Genomic DNA, 10,514 nt, shown 5'->3' with positions numbered 1-10,514 from the left:
ACTCAGTGATAACCCTCTGTTGAATCTGGGAAATAAAAGCTCTGTCCAGTTAAGCCTATTTAGACTGCTTTATTACCTGAAAATGATGTTTCTTTCAGAGTGTTTCACTCCACCCTATCCCATCTGCACACACTGTGTATTACCTCCCTTGACTGGAAAATGAGCAGGTTGTACCATGTATGGGGAAGTGGTGTCCCCCCCACACCCACGCCCCATGTCCTTACAGTTCTGATAAGGCTCCATAGCTTGCATGAGAGGCTTGGCAATTAAACTGTTTATGTTGCCAAGGTATTATTGTAATCAGGAATCTAATTGTGTTAAGCTTCTATAATCATGCTATTTGAGAAGTTATTGATATGATTTAATTAAAAAATACAAAAAATATATTGGTAGGGTGTCAGAAAAGGGCAGGTCAAGAGCAGACAAGGCCTAGGGCCGCCTTCTTTACTCTATGATTTCCATACTAAATTGGAATTCTGGAGTTGTGGCCCTCACACACTTGAAGGGTGCCAGAATAAGGCAAGTCAGCACAGGGAGATTCTGGCATTGCAATACAATTGCAATATAATTAATTGGACAGTGCATAGAGGTATTCACAATAGAATCCAATGGTTTATATCCAGAATGAGGATGCAACTTACCAATATACAGATAGATGTTGGCAGACCATCAGTAGTAGCTAGAGATTTCAGTATTTATTTTACTTCTCAAATTTTATCACTGCCCATCTCCTCCCCCGCAAAGGAGGGACTCAGTTCTGCAGTTCATGCAAAGTAAATATACCACTACTCCCAGGTATGTAAGTGGTTTCATAGCACTTCAAATTATTGACAAAATTTGTGGACTTTCCATGATATTTAATCATTATATCTTCACTAAAATGAAGCTAGGAAAAGCCCACAGTTATGATCACCTAAGAACTAAGTTAAAAGTATGCAACTCAAATCATCCTGAGGATTGCTGTTTTATTTGTTAGACTCACAAAGGGCCATCCTGCTTTAGAAAAACTTGGTTAACTTTTTTAACAGTGAGTTGCTTTTAACCTATTCTGCAGTAATCCTTTGTTATCTAATTCCCCATTCACATTTCTGTAAATTTATTAGCTTAACTTTTCTCTCATTCCACTTCTTAATACTCATATATGTTTTTGTTTTGGTCCAAATAGCTCACCTAATAACATGGTCATTATATTACTTCTTTTCCCTAAACTACATCATTCTCCTCTCTCTCGTTAGAATATTTAAAGTATTTTAAACACATGTGCAATGATATAAAGCATGGCTAGCTGGCTGAGAATCCCAGCTATTGAAAAACTTGTTCACTTTTTCACATCTCTAAAGCCAAGCAAGCAAGAAAAAATGCACTCACGGTGACCTAGGTAATGATCCACCACACCTCCATTTTTAGAATTGTACATACATGAGTATTTTTATTGCGGCCTTGTACCTCACCTAGATTCACTAATGAAGTGGGGAGTGTAAGAAACAGAATTATGAGGATTTCCAGCTGAAATTGCCAAGAAACAATGGGAAAGACTCTTATCCGAAATCATGGAGGCTGTTGGCAGTTAAGGATTGAATTCACTCATCATGCTTAACTATGCTGCTCATTTTTGATTCATGCAATTCCAGCCACTATTTATAAACCATGATTAATGATTCAGTGCTACACATGAATTAAGCATGGACCAACATTTTTCACATGTACCGAATTACAGTTCCCATAATCGTAACAGCATGTAGTGAATTATGGGCTTTCCAGTGCAACATAACTAAGATGGGAGAACTGTTATAGACAGTGCTAAAGTAGAATGATCAATAGTCTGACTAAAGACAAGGCAATTTTGTATGGTGGATTTGGAAAAATAGTTGAGCCAGATGGTCACTTAAATGTAAGGAAGATTACAAATGAGGGATTAGAATCCTCCTGGGTGAGTAAAACCCTACCCTGTTCATTTTTGCATAGGAAAGTGCTCCTAACAAATTTTTAACCTATTTCAAAAAATTGTTTCAGCATTTAGTCCATCTTATTCCTATAGTTCAGAGTAAGCTAATTAAAAATTGTGTTCACCAAAATAAAGCTTTCCCATAGTTTCTAGGAATTTGGGGTTAGCAAAGAACTAGAGTAAGTTTGAAAATACTGTCACCCATCACTTCCAAATAAATGAAGTGTATAGATTGCACTATAATTAATGATATATTGACAACTGCAAACAATCTGGATGGGATATTTAAGTCTTAAATTTTGTTCTCCTTATGGGGCCCAGTATGCCTGCTGACTCTTTCCTTGGTGGCCACCAGGCTCCATTATTTTGTTATTCTTTAATAAAGCTAAATGTTAGACTTGTGTTACAAACATAACACCAACCTCAAGCTTGTTATTCCAAAACTGCCACATTAAATTGAGGCTGCAACCTAGTTCTATGAAGTATGCGTGTGTCCCCAGAAAAAACTAAAGGCAAACTAAGATGGCAAAGAGTATCCTAAGGGGCTAAAGTGAGTGGTAGTGATAATGGGGAGCAATCTGATAGTCACTTGGTAGCAATACTTGTAGCATAGTCTCAGAATTGCAAATATGCCAACTGGTCCAAGTTAAGTTAGCATTATTGAACTTTATTCAATAATATCAGCATGCTGTGTTTAGAAAAACATGGACAGGCACAAGCATACTTTGGACAGATACAACACAGCTCCTGTTCCCAAAAGCAGGACATATTTTGTGTCAGCTGCAGATTCTGAGTACATGCTAGAATGATTCAGCTGCTGAGGATCAATGACATGAATCTGCTACCAGAGCTTATTAACATTTGCAATCTCAAATGGTTAGTAAATTCTGACTGGGAATGTGCATAGAATTTTAACTTGGTATTTATCAACTATCTAGCCCAAATAAGTTAGCATTACTGAATTTTATTCAATAATGTGAACATGCTATGTGATACGGTATATTAGAGACTGCCTTGTCAAGTATGATTCTACCCATTCAGTCCAAGCATTGAATTTTGCTGATTCCCTCCCATGTAATGACAAAGATGTTTGATTAAGAGGCAGGCCTTCTCAGTAGCTGACTCGACATTATGAAATAGGGTCCCCTCAACGGTATGATTGGCTCCCACCAAACCACTGCCTCAATGGGCTTTAGACATCAATTATTATTCTGCAGCGCAACAGCAGGTTAGAGAGCCTGTTGTCACAAGTATTTCTTCTCTTCTCCCAGGGTGCATGGTGAATGTTTTTATAATATCAGATCTGAAACAGCAGCAGTCATGGATGTTTATTCACATGACAGAATCAGCACTAGAAACAGATGCACAAGTTAGAAATCAAAACAACATTAGGAAAAATTGCAGAGGTTTGAGAGAGTAAAATTTTTCAGCTTGAAAATTTTTGACAAATGGAACAGATCCATCTCCCAGTTAAAGTTAGATCAGGCAGATGCTGACCCTGTTAAAAGATTCATAAAGGGCACAAAGCTTTAACATATTGATGAAAAGCATAGCAGACATTCAGAATGCTGCTAAGCAATTTTATTCTTGGCCAGAAAAAAACTGCACCCAGCTTATAACAAATTAACAATTAAAACTAATTGTTAACCAAGAGCCTTCTAATACTTCGTATGATTAACTGTCTTGGTCATGCAATCTGATTATTCTGTAGCTGATCATGGTACTGCTCAAGTAAGGTGAATATAAAGCCAACATACTGAATCACCTCACTTCAGTTGTAAAATGTACATATAAATGAATTAACATAGGAGGTACATGTTTCCCATTCTCAAGATTTCAGTTCTCCCAGTTTCCATTATTCTTCTAATTTTTTATACTACATCCTATACAAAAACATCTCAAGCAATTTGTTTTATATATTCCTTAATCTTCAAGATTTTCAAAGAAAAAGTAAGACCCAGGTCTTGTTTTTCCCATTTACTAAGCTTGTCAACCAAGTCTAATTTTCTGTTTTCTTCTTTATAACACCAGAATTCGAGATTATCAAGTGAAGGTAAATGGTGGGAAATTCAAGAAGCTATTCCACATAACACAGCACTTAATTTAACCATACAAATTCATTTTTACAAAACAAGCCACTTTTTTAGATGACTTTAAAGGATTCGAAAAATTCTTGGAGGTTCAGAATATGAATATTTAGATGTTATATGGCTCTAAATTCCAAAATTTAGAGTAAAGCTTGACTCCTGAGAACTACATATAGTTTTCTTGGCAGCAGCAGTCTGCCATTGCCATCTTCCATGATATATTATGCCTCTGAATACCAGTATCGAGGGAATAACTGTAATAGGAGTTATTGCCAACATACAGTATCTTATTTGTAGGCTTCCCAGAGGCATTAAAATTGACCAGTTTGCTTAATTCCAATAATGCTTTTCTTATTATTTGTTGGTATTTTAGCATTCAAATCAATACTTTCCTTACAAAACAATTATATAATTAAAATCCATTTTGGACGTTTTAATCATATTATTTACTTCTATGGTGTATACTATGTATTTCAGTGGTCATGTAGTTATAGGGGAGTACATGAAAAATACAATGCCAAAAATACAGAAAAAAGCTTTTAGATGTGAAATGAAACAAAAAATATGTATCTAGCTACTTTATGAAGAATTACAAGTTAAAGAATTAAAACTGTTTATGTTTTAAATCTTTAAAGATTCAACAACTTATTTACAATTCAGTTGGTATGACTAAGTAGCTAGGTATTTCTGTTGTTGCAAACATCACAGTGCACTCATTTAAAATTATCAGTCTGAGACTTTTTTTGTTAAACCTTTAAGCAAGTTCATCTAATTTTATCATATTGTGTATTACGCATCTTCACATCTTACTTTCAACCACTTTTCCACATAATTTATTACCACCAAGATATTTGCTAAGAATTCAGAAAAGATAGTTGTCACCAGCACAATGATATCTAAAGCCACTGTTTTAAATTCCTGACTCTTTTCTCCCACAAGTTATTAGAACTGGTTTGCCAAAGTATAGGGGTCTCTTAGCAACTACTTATCTATTAGGTCAATTAAGCAACCCATTTCTTTTTCTACAAATACCTAGTCCTGAGATTCAAAACCATTTGAATCTCAGTGTATTACCTGCAAGTTATATATACTACATCTCTTAGGGCCAGACAGGTATTATTGTATTTTTTTCCCTAGAAAACAACAGCACTTTCTGAATCACTGGGACCAATTACTGTTTTTCCTTAAGGGACACTATTGTAGTTGTCATGGTTTGAGTTTGTAGTTTATTGTGATCCTCAATATTCCAATGTTACACAAAGACCATGTATTATGCTCCTTTCAGTAGCCATTTCTTTATCTACTTATGTTAATGAATTGGATATGGTCTTCCAGTCTCCAGAGATGCACAGCTGGAATGGGAAACACATTATTTAATTAATTTGCTCTTCATATTTTCTTTCTCAGACCTCCATACTACATTTTCATCAAAAGGTTTTTAGCATGCTCAGTCTGATTTGAATGCTGTACACAATGGAGAAAACATTATCTTCCTAAGCAGTTTGTTGATTACATTATTCTCATGGAATTTAACCTGTTCACATTCACTTGATTTTTTTAAGCTTACAAACACTGGATCTTCTGACTTCCTTTGCTAATGGCATAGCTTCTTCATAACTAATACTTACTCCTTGTGAATAGATTGCTATAAACCTAAATGACTGGTATCTTATCCTTTTCCATGGACTATTGTTACCAATGCTTTGGTGTTGCTGTTGTACAATAATGGAGCCCAACAAAATTATCTACACCAACTCCTAAATGATCTGGGTACTTTACGAACTCCTATAAGTCTGTAACTCTCTCTTCCATAGAGTCCAGATACTGAGCTAGCAATTCTTGTATTTATCAAAAGTCTCATAGAATCCTGGTCTGACTTTTCTGATATTCATACGTAGATGCTGACTTTCAGAAGGAACTGACTCATTGTAAGTGGTTGTAGTTGCTGTCCCAGTAACCCAGCAAGAAGACAGACGCTTTCTTTTTGCTTTATCTGAAAAACTTCCAATTCCTTTGTTGTGTTCAAGACAGGAGTCATCTTTATTCTTATTATTAACATCTTCAACTGGCTGTTCATCCCTGTTTGAAGTCATTTCTTTACGCTTACAAGCTTCTTTCTCTTCTTCTGCAATCTTCCTGAAATGCTCTAATGACTCAACCTTTCTTCGTCTTTCTATCGTTTCCATTTGTTTCTTGTCCATGAAGTCCTCAAAGTACATTTTTCTTTCATTCCTCTGATCTTCAAGGAATTTCCATTCAGTATCTGTCATTTTCACACCGCTGTACTGCTCCAATTTCTCTCGTGTAACAGTGTCTGTACAAAATATATCAAAAAGCTGTTCTGAACTCCTGTTGAAGTCATCTGCTTTCTGGGTAAACAGCTCATTTTTTCTTCGCTTTCTGGATTGGTATAATTTTGAGAATTCTTCATACACTTTCAGAATATGCTTCTTTATGCTCTGTGTTGCTATGGTATATAGATTGCAAAACAACCAATGTTCCTGCAAAAGTTCAGCAAGCAACTGGGCAGCATCTTCTTTGGATCGTTGTGCTTGGCCAGCCCTTTTTGGATGCAACAAATACAACATGTTTTGAATGACATCCTTCTTCGTAGGCAAAATTCCTTGTGCAAACTCAGATGACTCCACATAATCAACAGTTCCCAGAGTCTTTTTTGCTTTTATTTTATCCAAAGCTGCCATCATTCCTGTTTAATGTCACGCTATTTCAAAAGCTGAAAAAGAAGAGAGATGTTAGCTAAAATAAAATTAGACACCAACAGTGAAAATGAGAACTTTAATTTGAAAGCTAAAAAAACAATTTTATACAGGTAGTTCTCGCTTAATGACCCTAATTGGAACCAGCAACTTTGTTCCTAAGCTCAGCTGTCACTACGTGGGAAATCACATTGCCACCTGTGCTTTCTAATGGAAAGAGACAAGAATACTCAATTTCACACCTTCAGCTTTTGTCTCCTAACTACTCCCTGCCCTTTGGAATGCTCAAGTGCCTGCTTACTTTAGAAAGCAATGTGATCACGCCAGCAGCCAGGGGCTGGGAGCTGCGGGCATGCTATGTAAACAGCCTACAGTACTCTCTTGAATTCTCTTCCTCTCCAATCTCTCTGGGGAGGGTGGGGAGAAAGCAAGTGATTTCTGTAGACAGTGTCTCCTTTGCCTGACCCTTTCCTGCTGCCAGCGCAATTGCATTGCTTTTGATGTGTAGAAGAGCGAACAGCTTACTCTCTTGAAATCTCTTCCTCTCCAATCTCTCTGCTCTGCTGGGGGTAGGGAGTAAAGATCAGGCAAAGGGAGAGATTGCCTATAGAAATTGCTTGTTTTCTATACCTCTCCCAAGACTGGAGAGGAAAAGATTTCAAGAGAGCATTGTAAGCTGTTTGCATAGTGCACCTGCGGCTCCCAACCCTGAGCTGCCAGCACAATTGCACTGCTTTCAATGTGCAGAAGAGCAAACAACCTACTCTCTTGCAATCCCTTCCTCTCCAATCTCTCTGCTCTGCAAGTGGGAGAGAAGAAAAAAACCACAGGTTAGGCACAGGACAATATGTACTGACTGGAATGGTGATCACATGACTGAGGGATACTGCAAAGGTCGTATATTGTCTGTAAAGTTATTTTTTCAACACTGTTATACCTTCAAATAGTTGCTGAACGAGTGGTTGGTAAGCGAGGACTACCTGTATCTGAAATGTAAACAATTCAAGCTACCATAATTATTAACTTTCAAAGTAAGCAAGCTCCTATCTGGAAAATAAAACTGTTTCATTAAACTGAATAAAACATTAGCACATTATTTTATTAGCTGCATTTTCAATTACCTCTATTGACAGAAATAACTAATATTTTCCCAATGCAATTAATACACATTTATAAAACAATGTTTATATAACAAAGTATACACCCCAAAAGACAAATGAAAGCAACAGAGCCATGTCATTGCCACCTCCTCGTTAAATTACCACATTATGTTCTACAGGGGCTGCGTTTTAAAACTACTCAGAAGCTACAGTTGGACTAAAACACAGCAGCCTACTTGGTTGCAGGTGAGAGCTATTTTTCATATACAAACTAGGCTCTGCACTGATTATCAATAGGCTTCCAGGTACCATTCGAAGTGAATTAAAGCTCAAGCTTAGCATTCGATAAGATCTGAGAGGCTGGGCATGCTCCCATCATTTAAGCAGTGTCATCTGGCAGGACCCAGGAGACATGCCTTCTCGCCTGCTGAGATTTAGATGGCCCTGACCCTACCTGGTTTTTGGAAGGTTCTTAAGACTTCATTTTTCCACCAGGCACTGGGCTAGGAGGTTTTATTACCATCTTGACTATTTTAAAATTGTTTTTGATTCAGTGAAGTTGCCTCTGTTTGTATTATTATTTTGTAATGTTTGGAGTTATTTACTGTCTTTATTTGTATACACTACCCTGATTCACATGACGATTGGATGGCTACATAAATTGCTTAAATAAATAAATTCAGGATCTTCTGCTTCAAGTAGCTTCTACCTATTCAGAGCATGCACCTCTATTTGGAAAGCTGAAGGTTCCTTCCTCATATAAGATCTAGGCAAGAATAAGGACATCTTGTTCCTCAGCAATGGCAACCACCACGTGTAATGCCATCCCACCAGAAATCTCAATGGCTCCATTATTATTTTTTTTTAGCAATGCCTTAAAAACTGATCTATTCAGAAAAGCATTTATTTAAGATCTCTTGTGGATATACCTATTATTACTATTATTTCTGGTTATAGTTTATGAAAGGTTTCAACAGTTTTAAGACAATTATTTCTCAATTAGTCTGCCTTTCTGTTATGATGCCACACAAGTCTTGTGTGGCAATATACACATGAAATGAATGTTTCTTGTCTTCCACTGGTGCAAATGGCAATACTTCCAAGTAACTGAGAATCCTCTCAAAGGAATTTTTTTTCAGAGCCATTTGCAGCTGAACATAAAAAAGTTATTAATCACAACTACATTAAACCTGCTCTACACTACCAACTTTTAACTATTTATACTCATTATACATAATGGAAATTCTCTGCATGTTTTCAAAAAAACAACTGTACTCTGAAAAAACTGCCTTAGGTGTAAGGCTCACTTAAACTAAACTTGAATTTCCAGCAGAATCATATCCATTCTTGAATATTAATCCCACCTACTGTAATGGAATTTCTCTCAAATATATGTGCACAGGAATGCTGACCTGGATAGAATGCACTTTTCTTAGATACGAAAAGAAAAGAGTATTCCAGAATGGAAACAGCTACATAAAAACAAGACTAATAAGCACTCCCAGATACAATGCTTGATTTCTATTCAATCATGCAAGAAGCCTTCAAAATACAAACTTTAAGATGTACAACTAGATTATAGTTGCATAATTCCCAGCAGCCTGCAAAATTTTAAGAAGCTGCATGTCTGCAGAGCAGGTGGCCAAAAAACCCTAAGACAACAGAAAGAGTGGAAGAACTGTAATGGACGAATAGAATAATAAATGTATTAGTCTTTCCGGTGCCACAAAACCCTTGGCTGTTTTCGCTGCAAGACATAAATAATAATAAAAACAATTACTATGATTATTTATTAAACTTGTATGCCACCCGACTCTCAACAGCTGCCCTCCTGGAGCCTTTCCAAAACAGGTTAGTCGAACCCAACCAACTACCTAAAGCTACACTGATGTCAGCAAACTCTAGAAGAATACCGATTTGCCCTTCACTGCTCGCTGGGACGTCAGTGACTGAGCGCTGCCCGCCCAAACGGAGAATGAGAAGCGTCTCTCCGTTTGGCAGTTCCCTGTCGTTATTCCACTTCTTGGCTTTTCCCAAACGAGGATGCTACGTAGAAAAGCAAAGAGCCACCGCAGGACCCATAAGGAACTGGGGGTGGAGCGGCCTCCTCCCTCTCGGCCTCGTCAAGTCTCTGCCCACTCCCATACACCAGGCCATCTGACGCCCAGGCTCCATTTCCCCTGGTAGGCCAGCCAGAACGGAGCTCAGTCCGGTGAACTCTAATCCCGCCTCTCCCCTCATCCCTCCCCTCCCGTTTCATATTACCAGAAACAGCAAAAAAGGTAAGGCGTCACTTACAAGCCCACACGCCGTGCACCGCCATTATAATGAATCCGCGCGAGAGCTCAAGGCAGGAAAAGGAAAGCGAGCCCACCTCCGCCATCTTGAAGATGGGCATCGTTACAGCATCCTTTCCGGGGGAATTGATCCCATTTCTGCGTCTCTATGGTCTAAACAGGCTTTTGCGAGCGGTTGATGAAACAGCATTAACCTACCAGGTGTCGCCAGCTTGTGTTTCGTTTTGACTAGTCAGCGGAGACGAAACGTGGGCGAGGGCCTATCAAGTTTTGGAGATCCTGACAGGCCCACATTTTTCCTAGTGGGAGAACCGAATGAATAACAGAAATATAAAATAACCACCATCTAGTAAGGCGAAACCGCAGGT

At 37.8% G+C, this 10,514-nt stretch overlaps 1 protein-coding gene across 3 annotated transcripts; it reads right to left on the bottom strand.

Moving 5' to 3' along the window:
• Positions 1–3,249: 3,249 nt before the first annotated feature.
• LOC134499954 (uncharacterized) lies at positions 3,250–10,508 on the bottom strand. 3 transcript variants are annotated; one of them, XM_063306880.1, is made up of 2 exons: positions 10,345–10,508; positions 3,250–6,766 (listed from the first exon to the last, which is right to left on the bottom strand). In XM_063306880.1, the coding sequence occupies exon 2, from the start codon at positions 6,735–6,737 to the stop codon at positions 5,862–5,864; it is 876 nt and encodes a 291-aa protein (XP_063162950.1). In that variant the 5' UTR covers positions 6,738–6,766; positions 10,345–10,508; the 3' UTR covers positions 3,250–5,861. The 3 variants fall into 3 exon arrangements, with proteins under 3 accessions (XP_063162950.1, XP_063162948.1, XP_063162949.1); XM_063306878.1 differs by lacking the exon at positions 10,345–10,508 and adding an exon at positions 10,148–10,319; XM_063306879.1 differs by lacking the exon at positions 10,345–10,508 and adding an exon at positions 9,763–10,061.
• Between the last annotated feature and the right edge of the window lie 6 nt (positions 10,509–10,514).

Source organism: Candoia aspera, chromosome 6 (genome assembly GCF_035149785.1).
Source record: "Candoia aspera isolate rCanAsp1 chromosome 6, rCanAsp1.hap2, whole genome shotgun sequence".
NCBI lineage: Eukaryota > Metazoa > Chordata > Lepidosauria > Squamata > Boidae > Candoia > Candoia aspera.
Note: the sequence above shows the minus strand (reverse complement) of the source record. Positions and strands in the feature narration are given on the sequence as shown.